A 20,000-nucleotide genomic window follows, 5' to 3' on the forward strand; every position below is an offset into this window, starting at 1 on the left:
TAAGAACAATATGGTGTCAACATGCACCAATTTTTTGAAGTATCCCGATGACAGGTGATGTTGACATAATGTAAACACACCCAAAGTAAAGATTGTGTGAGGACATGATCTTCAATGACATTGAAGATCATACTGTATTTGATGCTAGTATGTAGCCTACTGGATGTGTTATAGCGGCATTAACAGGTGTCTTGGGTGATCGAATGTGCAAGATCTGTTATTGCTGCGTTGGGGTTGTGCCCATAACATCAAAAATAATGTCGCTCTCGGACCATATTTGCAACTGATCAATCACCTGGTGGCGTTACGACTTGACAAAAAAACAAATCTAAATATATTTGAGTGAAGGCATAACGGAAGGTGTGCAGTCGGATATTCCCTTTGATTTGAATTCCCGTGACACCTCTTCATGACTACATGTACAAACGGAATGATGAGTCATCATCCAGCCAGCCTGATCCAGACAATATGGTTCGAGGCAACATTACCACGGGAACGTCGATGAAATGTTATCATTCAGTCAGTAAGCACAAATAACCCAAGCACACAAACAGGCCCAATATAGCTGTCAATTTTGAACGGATCAATCAGCCAACATATCCATCAAAGTGCTGTGATGATCAGGGCGCAAGCTCTAAGGAATTGCAAAAGGTTATGGGGGGGGGGGCGGTAAATTAACAAAAATATCAACAACCTCAGGCGTCCAAACGTACCCAAGTGTACTTCCTGTTGATTTCTTCAGACAGCTGCCTCTGAGCCTTTCATCCATCTAACCCGCTTAGAAATCCAGTAATTGTGAAATCTACTCTTTCTCTCTTTCTTTCTTTCTTTTTTCAATTAATCTGAGGTGGCACTTTAGCGTAATATCATTTCCACAGGTAAACCACACGATTCTCGATATTTACCTTTATCCCAAGTGATTCATATGAAATCTGCAGAAAAACCTGTTTATCCTAGAGCACCGTGTCAATGATAATTTTGCGATGAAGCTGAACAGTTTTCATTAAATCTCTTGTAAAATAGACCTTTGCTCATGTAGACGAATTGTTTAATTGTGGCTTTACGGAAATCTCAGGTTCACAAGAGTTGTGAAAATGTATTTAATTAAATTTTGTAATAAATAATACATATATATGTGTAATAGATAGTGTTGTATTTCACCACAAACAAATGCTACAACTTAAATTAAATGGAATTGAATAATTACTACATACAACATATCAAGCAATGTGTAATGTGTGGAAATGAACAATGAGAATAACAACAGTTTTCTTAAAGAGATCAAGAAAACGGGCAACCGCAGGAATGGGATAGAAATTGATGTTCTGCTGTGAGGATGATGAATTAAAAGATGAAAGTTGCCTTCAACAACTACATGCAGAATGATCCATGGAATGATACTACATCTATTTTTTTTTTTTTAGTTAGTTAATCCTGTAATGTCTCATTAATTTTAATCAAAGCCAGAGTGTCTTCTTCTCCCACCTACTATTCCACTAGCCCACAATAATGAAGGGAAATTTAAGGTCAACATAGGGTCTTTTTGAAACCATCCCACTTCCCCTTTTGTGTTGGTATAAGGTTCATAATAATAGGCTGGCAATGTGCTGTCACAACACTCATTAGCCCCGCTGCAGTGAAAAGAGCCTCATTTGTTGCCATAGTGAGCTGGTAAGCTGCTCTTAAAAAAAGGAGAGTGGCAAGACAGAAACAAAAACACTTTGAACCAGATGAGCGCACACACACACACACGCACACACACACACACTCACACACACACACTCACACAGACATGCACACACACACACACACAAAGGTGGTCACAATAGAGGAGGTATGAAATGATCTGTCATCAGAGTGCACACTCATGCTCCACTAGTCTCATGAACAAACACACACACACTCACACACACACACACACACACACACACACATATATATATATAGTCAATGCTGCATCTGCTGTAGTCAGTGGAACTGTAAATTAATGCTTAGCCTTTGACCACACGAAACAATCCCAGCCCCATCAGCGTCACATCTGTCTGCCATTGGGTGACATATTAAAAGGCAATTTCCTGCCATTGTTCAGCCAGTGTGAAGCAGCGAAGGAAAAACACGACAAATCAATAGTACACAAATTGCTGATGATTATGGTTTCAGGTGAGTGCGTATAAACACCTTTGTCTTTCTGCAAGTCACACTGACAAGTGCTACTACAAAAAAAATGACAGATGCAGAACTACATCTACAGAAAGACATGTAAAACACTGAAAGAGTCATGGTTCCAATGACACTTACTTGGATGACACCTCCTCCGTGGCCGTGAGTCTCGGCTATGAAACACTCCGGCAGTTGCAGCATCCTGCCGAGCCAATCCATCATCACTGTCTCCAGCTCTGTGCAGGCTGGGCTGGCTGCCTGATAACACACAAGACACAAACGGACACTTGAAAATGTTCGGACGGCGTTTGCACACAATGCAGGACTGCCCTGAAGATACAGACGGCCTTGACATAGCGACACATCACAGCTTTTAGTTACCCAGGAGAATCCAATGCAGCCAATGGCTCCGCTCAGCATGTCAGCCAGCATGGCCGGGAACGAGGAAGCAGCCGGAAAGTAGGCATAGAAGTACGGACTTTGCCAGTGGGTCACCTGGGGACAGACGTGCGAACACTTCCATGATTTGAAAGAAAGACCGCCTTCTGCAATGGGAACAGGTGGTTGCTTAAATTATTACTGACTATCGTCTATTCCCATTTTTGGTATTGGAACGGATGTGTCGGAAGTGACAGTGTTGTTGCCATGTTGCAATTCCGAGAGGAGTGACATTTCGTTTTAAAAGAGAGGGTAAGAGTTTTCAAAACGCAACCACCTGCACTGTTTGTGACCAGTTTCATAAAAACTGCGTAGAGATCAATGCCATATGGATCAGACAAACACCTTTGCATGTTCCCAGCTTCCATTTTGTTTGGACTGTCGGAGAAAACCAGAGACCAAGATAGACATAACTTACCAGCTCTTAAACCAAGGACAACTGTGCCGGCCAATGACGCGCCATGTTGTCCAAAACACTTCACTTCTCTTCTCCATGGTAATTGTTTTAAGAGCAATATGCATATGGGGCAGCAGAATAAATGTTCAGTATGTCATGCAGCGTTGAGAGAAACTACCTCTAGATGACTTGGTCGCATGAATGAGGTCAATGAATATCAATGTCCTAACGAACGGCTTAGTAAAACATCCTTTTATATGTCTATATTTAAAAAAAGAAATCAAAAGATTTTCCACCAATATCACAATATCACTTTTCATATCATTTACTTTATGCTACCCTATGATGGGACACAATAAATGATAAAATAACAAAATCAGTTGTTGCTGGTTATTATTGCTGAAAAGTTCTTTAGGTCATGAGACATGGAAATATTTCACTGGTGCAATAGCGATATATGAGACTGTTGTTCAAGCAGCTTATTGATTTTTTTTTTACTTATAACTATTATTCGCCAATGTAGAAAACGGTCAATTGGGTCGTATTTGGGCCCATCTGTCGGAGGACTTGTCGCAATATTGCTTAAATGAACCGAACACATGGTTTCATGTCCCTTCTGGCTATGTCAGTATTTTATGATTAGCCGAGACAGACACTGCACCTACAACATTCAGCACATCACAGCAAATCCCCAATCTTACCCCTGGCATAATGACCCTCTCCACATCTCTCATGATATCCTCGAAAGTCTCCGGCTCCAGTGGAGCCTCAGCGGGGATCAAGGGCCGGAGGTACCCCGGTTCCAGATCTGGGTAGACCGGTCGCTGTTCTATGTTCTCCAGGTAGTCGGCCACGTAGTCCACCATCTCCCTTCCCCTGCGACGGAACTCTGCTGCATCCATGGTGCAACTGGACAAAACATCACAGAAACATGCCATTCCCCGAGCAAATTGTTGTTGCTTTATAAAGACACACACACACACACACACACACACACACACACACACACACACACACACACCTTTCATCTCACCAGTATGACACTAATGGGATTATTATTGCAGAGTTAACCAGGTTCATGACGTTACGCGAGGTCGTGAGTGTTTGATACTGTAGAGTAAACATGAGATAGAAGGAATTCGCACTGGATGAACTGACTGTCAAGGAATTACAATCAATACATAGACCTACTCTGAAATGTATCGTCCGATGTCAGCGATGCAGTGACACTCTACTATTCTATTTTGATACTGACGTGACATTTGCAAATTATTCTACGCAATGATTTGGTTACCTTTTCAAATCTTAAGTCTGGTGTAGCTCTCAAATGAGCATTTTCTTAAATCTTGGTGTGGCAAAAGACATCTCTTTTTACTTAACCAAATGTTGTTTCAGGGTGATACGAATGGGGCACTCAGAAAAAATGCTCAAAAGAGAAAAATATAGATTCTAAAGGATACTAAATAAAAGAAAAAAATTGGAGAATGTTCTCAAAAGTTTAACTTGGGGCTAGGGAATTAGTGTCTGTTAGTTTTTTCCCCCCATTTTTTTGATTCATTTAAAAATGAAAATACAATAGAAGAGCGTCACGTTTTGTCATTTGATCTAATTCTACTCTCGGGCAAGAAAATGATTAATGATTGCAGAAATATACACAGGCAGTACATGGTGTGAAACACACACCTACACCTACACAAACACACACACACACACACACACACACACACACACACACACACACAGCCTAAGCCGTGCTCCTTGACACAGTTTGTATGAGCTTGCATAATTTGAATGTAGGCATGACCTTCGCAGCTCCTGATCATAGCTTGGTTTCCATTTGACTCTACAGATTCGACGTGAAGAAAAGCTCGGCAGCTAAAAACGATTTGTGTCGTGCGTTGGTAGAACATTGTTACAGACTAATCCGCTCATGACAGTGTGCAAAGGGGCAGTTTTCTGAACTTGTGTAAAAACAGAGCCCGGGTTTTCTTTACATTTTTACCAGCGAGCCACGTTTACGGCATTCATCAAATCATGATCTGCAGCCGGTCCGTAGCGATAAACATTGTTCAGTGAAGGCACAGCCACATTTTAACATTGCACCTTGCTTGCACACAAGGGGTTTATCATCCAACAAGTGTTTCACCCTGCATGTTTGTTTCCCTTCTTTGGAGCCAGAGCCCTTATCCTTCTCATGATGTCAAATAGGATTAGACATGTGCGTGTGTGTGTGTGTGTGTGTGAGTGTGTGTGTGTGTGTGTGAGTGTGTGTCTGTGTGCGTGTGTGTGTGTGAGTGTGTGTGTGTGAGTGTGTGTCTGTGTGTGTGTGTGTGTGTGTGTGTGTGTGTGTGTGAGTGTGTGTCTGTGTGTGTGTGAGAGTGTGTGTCTGTGTGTGTGTGTGTGTGAGTGTGTGTGAGCGGGCATCTATATACTTACATTTTCAGGTGAGAGCTTCGGCTGCGTGGACGGTGGATCTATTCTGTTCCTCAGTGTCCACAGACAGAAAGCCAGGCACGTGGTGAGTGTGTTTGTGTGTGAAGGCAGGACAGGAGGCATTTGCTCCTTTTATCTTGCCACTAACTAACCCCTCCCCGCTGGGCCCCGCTCGGCCAGCCAATGGGAACGGGGCTCACAGCCAGTTGCAAGAGAGACGGATTGATATGCATCTGAAGCTGCGACAACGGTGCCACACACACACGAGTGCATGTAAATATGCTTGTGTCAAGTACAAAGTGATATATCTGTGATGACACGGATGGAACATGGATAAGTGGCGAGAAAAAGTAAGTGAGCCCTTTGGGATTTGCCTTCATTTGTGTCTTCAAACATGGTCGGATCATCACCTAAGCTTCGATAATGAAAAAAAACAACATTTGAACCAGTAACACACAAATCATTGTCCATATCGAATACATAATACAAAATAACCACAGTGGAGGTTGGAAAATCTGTGTGATGATATGGACAGAACCATCCTGTTGTCAGGAGGTAGTCAATCTGGAGTACAGTCTTGGAAAGTGTTGTAAAACACTGCTGTGAAACGACTGCAGTGTCAGCAAATGATGAACATTATAAAATTAACAAGGGAAGCATGAGTGCAGGGTCACTGCGGTGGATTTCACAAGTTGTACCCAAGTATGCCGCACTGACATAAAAGTATCTCAAACTAACATTGTTTTGGGATTTTTTTTTGTGTGTGTATGTGTCTGTAATAGATTATGTAAAAATTGCTTTGGATTGCAAAGCTTCAGACATGTTAATCTTTTTCTTTGCCCACAACGAAACTTAAGGCCTTGAAATCTCACTATTTTTGCATGACTGATAATCCAAAGGGTGTGACACAGAGATGGGGGGTCAAAGGGTCAGCCCTCAATATAACCAGTGTTCCAACTGCGGGTCCGCACATTAACCTGATTTCATTCATACGTGTGTCATATAATGAGTCCTTCGCAAGATTTAAATACTACCATTTTTCCCAAAATCTAGTTACGGTGGTGACTCAGTCCTGGAACTTGTGGCATTACGCCATCTAGTGGAAATACCATGGATTACTCTTGAAGAAGAATTTCTGTAGAATCTGATATAAAGAGGTAGCAAGCTAACAAAAATCTGTATTTGACCCCGGGATAGGACCTAGAAATTTGAATATTTGTTTATCATAGTATGAACGCACATAGCCATATTCATGACAAGCAGTGCACATATGATAATAAGTTTGTGTCGCACTCCTTTACTTTCTTGTAAGTCGGCGAATGCTTTCAGAGGAGGTTTATCTCAATGAAGACGAACACAGGCGTTTTATATCAATGTATTAATGTTTTATTCTAGTTACAATAAACAGAATATATCAGTCCCTTATTTGTACAAAAATACCTGAAAAGGTTACAATTATGATTTATAAGCCATTCGACTATTTACAGACTGAAGCAAAGCACATTATGAATACAGGAGCTCTCTCTTACAAAACAAAGAGATAAGTTACTGTTTTCTTTTTTGCATTCCCTGAAATATGTAATAGTTTATTATATTTCTATATGTATACATATATATACATATATATGTATATACACACTCACGCACGCACACACACATATACACACACGTGTATATATACACACACACATATATACATATATAATATATACACACATATAGACATATATATATATGTGTGTGTATATTTCCTAACTCATTTGCACAGCCATGGTATCTTGCATTGTGACTATGTTGTGAAAATGCACAAGAGCCAAGATGATAATCAAATCAATTCATCTCTGCAGGATTGGGGCCAATTCGTTCACAATTTTGCAAAAAGTAAACTGAAACTGCAGCTGAACATACGAGCATTCACACTCGATCACCTGAGTGCTCTGCCAGAGTGCCACTTTTTGAGCGTGAATCGTCCCGACAACGGTCAGGACTGGTTTTTATGCAGAGCAAGACAAGTCACCAGCGGCACCATCTGGGTTTACGAGTCACCGGGCTACCAGAACTGACACTGGGCTACGCTGGCAGTTATTTTATTTACACATTTTGAGTGTGCACTCGATCATCTCTATAAGACACAGCGTAATATGATAGAAATTAACCAGATTAGGTTACATTTGCTTCTAAAATGACTAGAATTGGTGGCATTCAGGTAGCCAGGCCTTTTATTTTTTTTATGAACAGCTTAAACAATAATATTTAAAAAACACTGTTAAACTAAAAGTACTCTTTTAAGTACTGGAATCTAATCAATTTTGTAGCAAATATATTTTCAAGTAATCACAACTAGCAGATGGGTGGTGCACACAATGGAGAAAACGTTAACAGCTCCCAGCTTAATGAAACTACAATATTCACGAGTCACCATCATCCTGTACATTAAAAGTCCTAAAGATCTGATGGACCAGTAGTTTTGAACATGCTCCTAATCAACCCTGAGCAACCCAGTTACATTCATCAGTGTAAAAATCGCCAAATCACCTGATTTATTTGTCTAATTTAATGTATTTTCCTCCTTTTTGCATTTAGAGTAACTAAGATCCCGTCACTGTGACAGTAATGCAAACCCTAACTCCACCTTACAATACATGACCATGACAAGAAAAGAAAAAAATGCAATATTGGGAATTTGCGAACGAGAGCAAAGTGGGTCGACCGAATCGGAATCTCGGGAGATTAGTGCTTAGAAATCACTGACATCAGCGTTTCAGTGAAGTCTTAATATTTTATGATTCTGTCATTTCTTAATGTAAGTGTAGGGGTGGTGGTTGTTATTCATACTGCAATCATATCTTAATAAAAAGGAAGTTAAAAAAATTAAACTTGAATGTAAAGGGTTTTTTCCTACATCTAAATGTCTACAATTCAAGGCGTTTCAAAAATGAATTATGAGCATGTTGAGTTCAGTTTCCCAAAACATCTGCAGCTTTTTTTATTTTTTACTTGAATTCATATCTGAGTGTCACAACACGACAGTGATGATGAGAAAACTGTAGGTTTTTTTTCTTTATCATAAAAGGGTTGGAATTCTTAAAAGAAGATGAACAACCATCTTCGTGACTAATGCTTTGGGAAAGTCAAGTCATTTTGTTTTCAATTTCACATCATTCCAGCGCTCATCGGCTGGAATGACAATGGTAATACTACGGATGCCGGTGTGCTTTAAAACATCACTTCATAACAATTAAAGAGTTGATGATGAGAAAAAAATATTTTTGAATGATCAAAACTAAAAGAAAAAAGAAAAGAACGAAACTCAATAGTTGCTAGGTCATTACAATAATAATAATAATAATTATAATAATTAATCACACTGGTCAATCAGTTCATGGTAATGACAACAGAAAAAACAGTACAGAACAGCGCTGAGAAAAAGAAAAATCTAAAATTTTCAAGTAATCACATCCAGATAAATAAATACATTTTGCTTGCAACAATACTTAATAAAAAAAAAATAAAAATGATTGAGTCATTGCATCTTAGATGGTGACCACGCAAAGTGTCGATATAGTGCGGCTATTCTGCATCCCAGATGTTCAGTTTACCTTAAAACAACCTGCAGGTAAATAGAAGATGGCTATCGATGTCGGTAAATACAAATACATTTCTAATAATCTGCTGGCTGGTGGCCTTGAACAGAGCTACCACCAACAAAACAAGGACTAAAACAATTTCAGGTGAAGAAACAAAACAAAACAAAAAAGCTATTTGTGGTAAGACATTTGAAAAAGGATGACTCTGAACCCAATTTTCCAGGGGGGAGACTTAGTGACAACGCTGGGTGTAGATATGAACAGAAATCCAAACATGAATATGAATCATTTCCCTTTTGTTTTCCCCGAAATTTCGGATGGCTTTTCAATGTGATATCCATATTGTTCCGTTCTGCCAGACATGATCAATCCGTGCCACAAAACCAGCATCCCCGGGGTACTGAGCAGTTAATCACGGGAGCCCCCGTTTGAACGAAACACAAAGGGAAATCCATCAAAATATTTTTTTTTGGGGGGGGGGGGGGGGGCCCTTGACTGACCTTGGCTGGCATTGGGAAAACTCTTGATTTTGCTGAAATGCACGTTCAGTATTCTCAGACTAACAGTTTGTGTGTTCAAAAACACAAGCATGTGCCGGGGAGCAAATCAGCAAACTCAAATACAAACCACATGGGTTGAAACAACATGGGCCCAGTAAGGACCGTCGCAGCCTTAAGTCTAGAATTTCTATTCTCATGTTGCTCCCAAAACGCTTGAATGGCTTCACGTCATCCGACAGTAGGGCGAAACAAAGTGGACACTGGGAAGAGAGGGAGAACGAGAGGCAGCTCTGTTCTGCATCGTTTTCAATATTCCGATTTATGTGACGAACTTCTTATCCCTACGTCATCTTTCCCACACTGTAGCCGCTGCTGGCGTTTCGTCGACGGTCCGTCCGAATTCGGAGATAGGTGGATGCGCAGTAGGCAGCAAGTGTTTTATGTTCACAGGCAGATAAAGGCCGCGTCATGCGGCGTGTAATGCACAGAGGCTGCTATCAGCGCGGCGCCAGGGCACACTAGGCCGCGCACCGGTCCTCATCAACGCTTGACACCTTCTCACTGACTTGCGGCAGGTAGGTGGCGAGCGCCGGAATCGTCGTGTGGAGGAGGAGGGTCGAGAAGTGGGACAGGTGTTTCCCGCAGGGTCCACTGTGTCTCCGGGCTGAAGCAGTTTTTGTTTGGCAATGAGTGACAGAGATTGGTCTTTTCCTTTGATTTGCTGACTGGTTTTTTGTATTATTGAACTCCCGATGGAACTGCTAGTGGTTACCCTTCACCTCCAATGACACAACAGCGATTCTCTCCATTGTCCCGCGTTTAATCTTGTGCAACGGGTCGCTTTTATGTAGGCGTCAGCCTGCGGTGAAGGAAAATGGATAAAACTACTGCATATGGCTTCACTTCAAAAAAAAAAAAATAGAGCTGTCTTCCTGGTCACAGCCTGAACGACACCTCGGCGGTTCGAGTCATGCTTACTACTTTAAATGTTAGTGTGCTGGGAAAGACTTCACCGGGAACAGAATAACAGGTACAGAATGACTCATTGTAGATCAGGTAATTAATGAAGAGTTGCAAGTATCCACAATGCAAAAAAAATGAGAAAAAAAATGGACCTAATTCTTTTTTACATTTTTTTTTTTACAAAAGATAAAACTGATAACATTACATAACTTCAATAAATGCATCGATAAGAAAAAGAAACCCTGTGTTTTTAGAGATGAGCGAATGAATTTCTGGGAGGATGGACAAATGAGACTTTTTTATTGTCCACTATAAAAAAAATACTTTGTTCCAATAGTTCCAGACTCCTCCTCTGCATGAGTTCCTCCAGGTTCGTTTGAACATCTGACAAACTTCTGATATATTCGAACCTCAAAAAGATTCAACAGCAACTCTCTTTGTGGCGCCTCCAAATCTCATCCACGCTGAACTTGGGCCTTTGCACGCCGGCGACACTAGCGGGGGGGCGGCGCCGTCTCACAGCTGAGCAGCACAAAGGTCATTCACTGTCGAAGGCCACGCCCAGTTCGTTGAGTGCAAAAAAAAAACCCAATCAACTCTCCATCTACAGTATGTTCTTTGACGACGCCCGATGAAAAGTTTGAATGGCGAAACCGCTTGTTCTCAAGAGAGCAGAGTGGTCCTGACGAAAAAGCTTGACTTGTCATCCTTCCAAACATCCTTCGCTTCAAAACTCAAAAGGATTTGGGGTCCAAGCTTATCGATGACTGTGGAAGATTTTGCAACAGCATTGACACAAGTGGCAGTGTTTGTTTTCCAACGCGTCAGCAGCCTCTGGCGGACTCGCAAGGACATGAAACAATAACGACAGTGAAACATCAGTCAATTCACCAGCTTCTTATGAAGATTAAAAACAAAAGAACCACCCGACAGCCACGATTCCTTTTGTTTCGCCTGTTATCAGGCAGAGTCAGGTCAAGTGATGGGGGCGGCGGGGGCCGGGGGGGTGGTGGGGGGGTGCTCATGGGTTCAGACGATCCGAAGGTGTCATAAGGCCACGACGGTGCACGGGTGTTTGAGTTTACAAGGCAGCACTCCTCTGTTGAGCTGGTAGAACTCCACCAGCTGAATCAGGTCGGTGAATTTGGTGGCGCCGTCGTCAAGGCTGAAGAAAATTTGGCCGTCCTCTTCACACTGGCGGCGTCGAAGGGGTCCGGGGTGAGAGCAAGCGGGGACACGACAGATGTCGAAAGAAAAGAGAAGGTGAAAAACAGATTCGGACGGTCGGGCTCTTTGGCAACAAATATTGCTTTGCTATCATCGCATCATTTTTTATTACCTACATTCGAGAGAAGCACTGGTTACGGGCGATATTTTCTAATCAAATATAACCAAACTCACATTTTCAAAGTCTGCCCTTACTGGTTGGCTTTGTGGGGATTGACAAAACTCACGTAAACATTGCTTTTGGCACAAGAAAAATTGGAAAAAATATATATTTGACAAGGATGTTAAAGTTAATGAGTAAACAGGTGCAACAATATGACCTGTAAGGGAGTACAATCAATTTGCCATGAATCATTTTTGATCAAGGGGGTCAAGGTTGCTTTTTATTACGTGCTGTGGAGGACAGACGCGTCACAAAAATTACACAAGAGTAAGAACTATCAAACACCACGGAATTCATACCGGTAGTATCTGGAAATGCTTGATTTTCTGGTGATGGCACAACGTGAGCACAAACGCCTTGGGGTTACTCTGACTGACTCTCAGCAGAAATAACCTATGCAGCGAGAGAAAGGAGGACACCGTGAGAAAAAAAAACATTCAGGTCGGCTTAATTTCCACCCGCGTGCAGTGAGGAAAAATATATTCTTGTTATTCAAAATTCTGTAAAAAAAAATGCATGTCTAAAATTGCTCCAGCTCACTTACCCATCCACTTGTCCCTGCTGGTGGATAATGCGGTGGGATTCTTCTCTGGATATCCGGCCATGGAACCACAGCTGTGCTATGTGGATGACTGTAGAGGGGAAAAAAAAAAATACATATTAGATCATAATACATTTTTGAAAATATGTCATATTATTTATATTATACCAACTTCTTTACATTTACCTGAGCTTAGTGAAGAGTGGTGTAGTGGACTGTGGGAGCCCAATATGTTCATTCGTTGACTCCTCTTCTGAGAGAGATGCCACACGGAGACAACACAACAGGAATTAGTTCATGATCTGGTCCGGTGCCTCACAACGGGTATTTCTATCACACTCGGTGCTGAAGCTTCATTTTTCATAATACAATAAAGAAAAATCTCAGGTTAAACGTAAAAAGTTTTTGCAGCGAAGAGCAGTCGTAGCGACATCATTTAAGATAGTCCAACCTCGTTGGACTACATGTGCCACTTTTCGTATTTTGACATCCGCCCCAGAGCAATATCAGCTCCATGAAAAGACAAACAACATTGTTTTTTCAGTTTGGTAAATGAAAAAACAACACTTACAACCGGGGGGGGGAGAGATTTGCTGTGTATGAATATTCAAGCATAATAAACAGCACCATCTGTAGAGATGTTTTTAAAAAGGCCTGCTCCGAGCATTGTTGAAAGAGAAAACATAAAAAACCGAGGTTCGTGTCTCACCCTCCACGCGTGTCCCTCCTCCATGGCAGCACTCTGGGCTTCCACAGGGTTGTCAATCACCCTGCCTATCCTCCCTGAGAAATCCATTGCCACGAGGGAGTTCTCCGATACACTCCGCTAGGGGGCAACAGAAACACATGACAGTCAAAATGTGTCGGGCAAGGCCAGCGACCGAAAGTGCAGAGATGGAGCAACACTCAAATGCAGACGGAATCAGAACAGCTATACATTTGTTTCCTCAATTTGCCAGACTAGTTTGTTAACAGATAAGTGTTTACAGTGTTTGGAAGCAAAATTGGGGCTTCTCAGTGGTGCACGCTTGGAGGAGCTTTAAATGGAATTCCAGATGAAGAAGGAAACTTACCACAGGTGCTGAGAAGTGTGAAATTAAGGTTTTTCTTTGTTGGGGAATCTTGTAGTTCTGGTACAATACAATCCCGTACTGTGAAGGAGAGGGAGCACACCGGTCAACAGACAAACAATCCTTGTGCACTGTAAACGGTCGCATGTTTGCCGGTAGCTTATCTGATTGGGTCAAATAAGTTACCTCCCAGAAACGATGTGCATTCTAATCAAAGTTACTGTAACTGTGCTATGGTTTAAATTACGTAGTATGATATGAGACAAAAAAAACATTTAAAAAAACTGTGTTTATTTAATTTACGGCTGGTGGTACCTTAAAGAGTCGGAAGGCAGTCATCCAACACGTCCTTGCCTGTTCCTCCTCGGCACACAGTATCCTCAAGTCCTTCAACTCCCCTCGACCTTTGTTGGGCTGCAAACGAATCAGAACGGATATGATAAATAACTCATTGCATGATGTCGCATATTTTTCACCACCGCCACCAATTCCAACACTCGTGACTGATACAGTGGCTTCAACAAAACCAATAAGTATAGTGAGGAAAAAAAAGGTTTTAAGTGTTTCAAGTTAAACTTGAAGATGTACAAAACCCCAACTATTCACTAGTCAAACTCTATTCAAAAACTGCAGCAGTAAACCAGCAATACACCTTGTATATTATATAAGGTGTATTACTTATATGTTAAGTGCAAATTCATGCCGATCCCCTCCTCGTGAGACGCGGAGCTGCATAATGTTCGGCTCATAATGTGCACGAGAACTCACGGCTTCATCCCACCTCTTTGATCCGAGGCTCACCTTGATGCAGAAGCCAAAGTCTGTGGGCGCACCGTGTTGCTTTTTGCCTGTGATGACAGTGAAGATGTTGCTCTCCTCCAAGTCGGCGAGTAACTGTAGATGTCTGGGCTCCTGGAGACAGAAATAATTAATAAGCCAGGGCATCACAGGGAGACACAGCCTGGGGGTACGCTCAAAGACAGACACCACCATCAATAACAAGCTGTTTCTTTGGAGGCAATTATGTTTTTATCAGTGATATTGCTATGAAACACTTCATGTATTATTCATGATTCAATGATTGAATAATGAAGCAAATAAAGTAATTACATGTCAAGATAAAATGACAATTAAATCTATTCTATCAGATCGAGATGCTGTTACCTTTGAGGATCCTTTTGTCGAACAGTAGAGGCCCGAGCGCCGCAGGAACATGTAAACTTTCTTCCAAGACTTCCTCCCCACCTCCTTCACATACAGATACCCCTGGATCTCTGGACAGCTACTGGTCGCGAGGAAGTTCTAAAAAGATGGGAACAAGAGAGGCATGAAGCGGGGGGGGGGGGGGGGGGACCGGGGGGGAATCAGCGCACAACATTTTGGGATTTAATTGCTCTAAGGATGTTCTCTGTCGGAGGATCACATCTGGAGCCCGTAAGCTCTCCGTCACTGGCTATTGCTTTTTGTCAGAGAATAAACGGTCGTCTGGGCTTCTCGCACCAGTGCCAGACTTGACAGCTGATGATTGACATGGGCGGCAGCTTGGCTTCTTACGCACGGCGGCAGCGACCGCAATAAGGCCAGACACTGTGCTGCTGTGTGAAACATCAGGGGTGAGGAAGAGGGCCGACAGATCCTGACACTGGCATGAATATATACACATATGTAACTAGAATATACATTATATATATATATATATATTATTTTTTTTCCTACTCTATTTCAAGGAGGAAAATGATAAAAATATGTAAACACAAAGTGTTATGCAATTTGCCTGCCAAGACATTAAGTAAATACTATCGGGGACCCTTAACTCCTAAATCGTCTTGTGGGTGTCTCAAGTATTTGGAACATTTACGGTTTTCATGTTTCACTGAAATACCACACCGTGAAAGCGGCAGGTTATGTTATTAGAGCTGAATTAGAACCCGTGGCTAGAAGGTAACGCGTTCCAGAGGACACTTCGATATTTAAAGCACATGTTTCCCAGTGTTTTGGAAACAGCCCACAATGGGCCTCGCGCGCGCGTTCACACGCAAAGTTCATTCACACGGCTTTTTTTTCCTTTTTGAAGGCGCTGCACCTTACAACTTCGCATTTGACATGTGGTTCTTGCATAATGGCAAAAAATATTGCAAACACCTGGTTGAGGTCAGGTCATAAAACATTTAGGGTTGTGACGCCGCTCTAATTGAGTGCAAAGATCTCGTGTTGAGAATGAGTCAAACAGCGGGGATTCCTGGCACAGCCTTGCCCCCCCCCATTCCCATTCATTTATTGACTGCTCTATAACGGAGCATAACGGAGCGAAGCGTCTATGTGATCAGCCGGGGAGTTAAAAGCTTTCTGTGAGTGGCAAGGATGAAGGGATGGATTCCCCTTGTGGTTCTGTCTCTGACAGCTCCATTACATGATACAGGAGAGAGCCAGACGGCATGTAAACCCTCCATCCATTAAAGACAAAAGCTCTTCAAAGTCCCAAGAATTTTTTCTTTTTTCTTTTTTGGGGGGGGGCTTTTCCCTTCTTCATATTGTATGTTTTGTAGAAATCACTATTTGGCCTGTGGGGCAGATAAGCAGAGCGACACACGTTCGAGAATTTTGCACTGTGCAAACACACAGTAGGCAGGTGAAGAATAGTATGTTCTATTTCTGACTGACTAATGCCATCCATCAGAGGTGTCGGAGCTGCGGTGCATGTGCCGAGACAGTCGTGTGTCAACAGGGGATCAACAGTAGTTATTACTGCAGGCTCTGACGAGACACACTGTCTGTCTCAGGGTCAGAGGTGAGGTATGTCTGCTTGATTGTACAGTATGCAGCAGGTGCTGACTGTAAGATAAACTAAGCCGTGTGCACAGCGGGACGGCAAAAGGGGGGGGGGGGGCGCAAATGACTGCGCATATGAGTGTGTCTCCGTGTGCACTCGATGTACCTGAAGGAGCTGAGACGGTGGAATTGTACGATTGGTTTCCTGGCACCACGCGACCATGTGCTCCGGGAAAAACGTCTGGTGGAAGAAGAAGAAGAAGAAGAAGAAGAAGAAGAAGAAGGTGGTGGAGGGAGACAGACAGAGACGATCAGCCACTGGCTGCGGCAGTAATTACAGGGTGCAGGAAATTTGTGACACGCAGATGTCGTTACTACAGTCAGCTGTCATAATGTTTCACATGGAATATGAAAAGCAGGGGGACTTTCATTTCATCTGTGAGGCAAGTCGCTACTCATTCAAATAAATAATTACCATTACAGCAGTAAAGCATCAACTTCAAAGTGTCTTTATTTGACCGAGGGCTCTGAACAAGCAGTGAAGCTTGTCTTCCAGTCGTCCAAAAAGAGACATTGCCCCAGGTGGATTTTTTTTTTGATTTAGAGGCGCTGGGTGTAACATAATTCAACATGAGGATGTCAGCAGTGACACAGAATGTTAAAAACGTCGGAGGAAAAACAATTACCAAGGGGTCTCTGAAGAATTCATATTTGGCATAGTTCTTCCTGAAGAGGAATCTACTGTCGCTGCTCATAGAGGCCTGGACCTGAACCACCAGCTCGTGGTCTTCTAGACAGCGCTCTGAGGTGAGACAGGAGGAGAGAGGAACAAGAGCAGTGACGGATCATCGTTGACACTGTTACTACAAATTGCACAGCTCACATAAGAGGCTCTGTCGAAAAGGTGAATATAACAAACATGCATCTCTGAACAAAGTGGTCTTTAATATCAAAAACACAAGACTTATTTTTACTGTCACAAAAGTGGCAGCAGTACTCCACAGATACAGTGGAAATCTCTCTGGTGCATCATAACTTAAGAGGAAAAAATCTGTTAACACCATTTCTCATGCGACAGGAACCACAAAGTTTGAGAGAAGCCACCAGAACCTTGATGTATTTTTAAGCACCAGTAATCTTCAATATGATTAAAGACTTAATAAAGTCGGCATATAATTTTAGGCAATACTGAATTCGACATGAAAAAAAAATGAAAAAGTGGTTAATCTGCCTGGACTGCTCCAAAACTATCCTGGTTTTCATTTGGACGGCTCCGTGGCCCAGAAGGATCTTTTAAATTGCATGCTGCTCTCAATGGTTTGTGCTCATCAAACCAGCTGTGACAGATGATCAGACCAGATCGGACGTTCTCTGGAAGAGGATGTGATTCAGCTCAAAGTGTGTGTCCGTGAATAAATGTGGTCAGGTGATTTATATTGCGCCGACTGCGATGCCGAGACCGGACATGACTCAGTCAATTCCAACAGCCTTACACGTTTTCCCTGTCACGTCTTCAATAGCAGGCATCCTGTCTTTCCCCAGTAGAATTAATTAAAATGTGTAACTTCACCGACTTTCTGCAGCAGCACTATGGTCTGATGTGAAAGCGTCTGCGCTGCACAGCTCCATCCCACAGCATTATCTAACTCCATGTGTCCCCCGGTTCTACCTCTCTAGACCCCGTGTCACATATCCCTCCAACACTGTCACGACTCTTCCTTCCTCCGTTCCGCCTCATCCCGTCGTCTGTCTGATGAGTCACTCATGTTCGTGACAGTGACTCACCCTGGCAACACTACCTCACTGTCCCAGAGTTGTTAACCCTTTTTTTTTGGAGCTGACAAGTAGTAGAGGTCAGTGTCACTTATCTCAAAGGACCATTTCATCCTATTCAGCAGCGGAGCAAGAGTGGGCAGCGATGTCCGGGAATAGGCCTCTCTATTCAAACACACTATTGTTCGGGTCTCTCTGAAACTAGCTATTCTCATCCGCCGCCCAGCCACATGTGCACACATTAAGTATCACGGCACATGTGCAGCGCAGACCTGCAGTCTGTGCACACACTTGCGCGCGCACACACACACACACACACACTCGAGCAGGATTCTCACATAGTTCATTTCATACTGCAAAAATAAAAGTGTGTTCTGTATATTTACACGACGCTTCTAATGACACTCATCTCCCATCTTCCAGTGGGTCAATCAACATGTATATGAGCCAATAAAATAGTCGACACACAATAGAGAAGTCACTTTTAAACACAATTAAAACAAGCCACATTCGACAGTTTATGGAAAAGAAATCGAGCAATCAGAGAACTGGCAGAGCAACAAACAAGCAGACTGGCTAGAAAAAGTTAATTACTGTAATAAACATGTGTGCACAATGCAACACTAACACAGGAAGAAGAAATAACACAATGTGGAATCAACCCCAAATATTTCCCCAATTTGTCTCACATTTTCATTTTATTTTGTTTGTACTGTATGGACACAAACGCAAATGTTTACATTTTGACACATCCAAACACACGCGCACGCACACACACACACACACACACACACACTCACACACGGCAAAGTCATAACCCTTCAGATTAAACCACTGCTTCGTCACACGTCATTTACTGATTCTTCTAAACAACATGCTGAGCAGTTCTTCCAGACCTGAGCAGACCAGGTGAGCCAGAATAGAATAAAAAAGCTCTAATAGAATAGAGTTACTCCGAGCCAGAGATGATGTCACTCACAACAAGTCGGCCTAACTGCATTTGGCAGCATGGTGTCGGCAGCACTGATGAGAAATGTAATCAGATCATGATGGATGGCGAAATATTAGGTTAGAGCTGCGGGACCTGTTCTTTGAATAATGCAATATATTTGGTGGAAGTTTTGCTCGCACGACAGCAGAGCAGCTCGTGTGTTACCGTCAATTCTTGGAGGGGGGGGGGGAGAAACAACCCCAAAACTATACTGACACAAGTTGTCCAGTCGAAACAGCGGCGACAAAGTGTTTTCACATGTGTTTTTCACCACGTCTTTCTAGGTTTCACTACCAGGCACACTGCTCTATATAAAAACGACACCCCCTTCTCTCCCACATCTGTTAAACTGTACAGACATGAGCACAGAGCACAGAGCACAGGCTCAACTTGTCTTCCATAAGTGCTTCATAATCGGCCTCACCTCGGGGGGGGGGGGGTTGGGTTTGCGAGCGTTCGGCTGGCCACAGCTTTTCCGAACTTGCTGTGACGGTGCCAAGTCTAACACAACATCACCCCGACAGAATCGCAAAAGGGCTCTTTCTCTTCTTAATGTGGCGGCAAGTCAAAACTCCTGGATAGAGCGGGTCGTTTTTGATCGTCACCTTTCTACTGTTTAGACTATTTCCCTTGTGTCATGTCATAATGCCAAATTACAAGATGTAATTCAGCTCAGGGGAAACTGCCATGCTCGGTGAGGCGAAATATTTTCAAATATCTCAATCAGTGTTTGCTCCTATGTGGAGGATTTGCTGTATAATATGTCATCTCTAAAACTACTATTATTCAATGTGTTGTATGAAACCAAATGCCACCATTCCTCATTTCTGAGAAGGTCAAGTCATCCTCGTTCAAACCTTTTTCATACTGCATTAGTCCAGACGTCCCTTCGCGGTGAAAAGCTTCTATTTGCAGAGGAGTGGCCGAAGACTGAACCAACGAACCCCCAACGTGAAAATCGTCCTTTTAAGCTCCTCCTCAATCATCT

The 20,000-nt window shown here is 42.6% G+C and overlaps 2 protein-coding genes across 13 annotated transcripts in view; both read right to left on the minus strand.

Moving 5' to 3' along the window:
* The window catches only part of ddc (dopa decarboxylase), a 23,126-nt gene extending 10,865 nt beyond the window's left edge, over positions 1–12,261 (minus strand). For 4 of the 5 annotated variants that reach the window (XM_035623674.2, XM_035623717.2, XM_035623707.2 and 1 more), the window contains exons 1-4: positions 5,432–6,635; positions 3,697–3,904; positions 2,542–2,655; positions 2,299–2,418 (exon numbers count right to left, since the gene is read on the minus strand). In XM_035623674.2, coding sequence (XP_035479567.2) covers positions 2,299–2,418; positions 2,542–2,655; positions 3,697–3,897 — 435 coding nt within the window. In that variant the 5' untranslated portion in view covers positions 3,898–3,904; positions 5,432–6,635. Of the gene's footprint in view, positions 1–2,298; positions 2,419–2,541; positions 2,656–3,696; positions 3,905–5,431; positions 6,636–12,167 lie in introns of those variants that run through there. The other variant, XM_035623683.2, reaches the window with a different exon arrangement.
* The window catches only part of grb10b (growth factor receptor-bound protein 10b), a 62,712-nt gene continuing 49,503 nt past the window's right edge, over positions 6,792–20,000 (minus strand). For 7 of the 8 annotated variants that reach the window (XM_035623640.2, XM_035623622.2, XM_035623613.2 and 4 more), the window contains 11 exons: positions 16,935–17,050; positions 16,415–16,489; positions 14,644–14,781; positions 14,281–14,391; positions 13,795–13,893; positions 13,483–13,560; positions 13,119–13,235; positions 12,596–12,662; positions 12,413–12,500; positions 12,168–12,261; positions 6,792–11,672 (listed from right to left, as the gene is read on the minus strand). In XM_035623640.2, the coding sequence (XP_035479533.1) occupies positions 11,526–11,672; positions 12,168–12,261; positions 12,413–12,500; positions 12,596–12,662; positions 13,119–13,235; positions 13,483–13,560; positions 13,795–13,893; positions 14,281–14,391; positions 14,644–14,781; positions 16,415–16,489; positions 16,935–17,050 (1,130 nt within the window). In that variant the 3' untranslated portion in view covers positions 6,792–11,525. The remainder of the gene's footprint in view (positions 11,673–12,167; positions 12,262–12,412; positions 12,501–12,595; positions 12,663–13,118; positions 13,236–13,482; positions 13,561–13,794; positions 13,894–14,280; positions 14,392–14,643; positions 14,782–16,414; positions 16,490–16,934; positions 17,051–20,000) is intronic. The other variant, XM_035623632.2, reaches the window with a different exon arrangement.

Source organism: Scophthalmus maximus, chromosome 1 (assembly GCF_022379125.1).
Source record: "Scophthalmus maximus strain ysfricsl-2021 chromosome 1, ASM2237912v1, whole genome shotgun sequence".
Classification (NCBI taxonomy): domain Eukaryota; kingdom Metazoa; phylum Chordata; class Actinopteri; order Pleuronectiformes; family Scophthalmidae; genus Scophthalmus; species Scophthalmus maximus.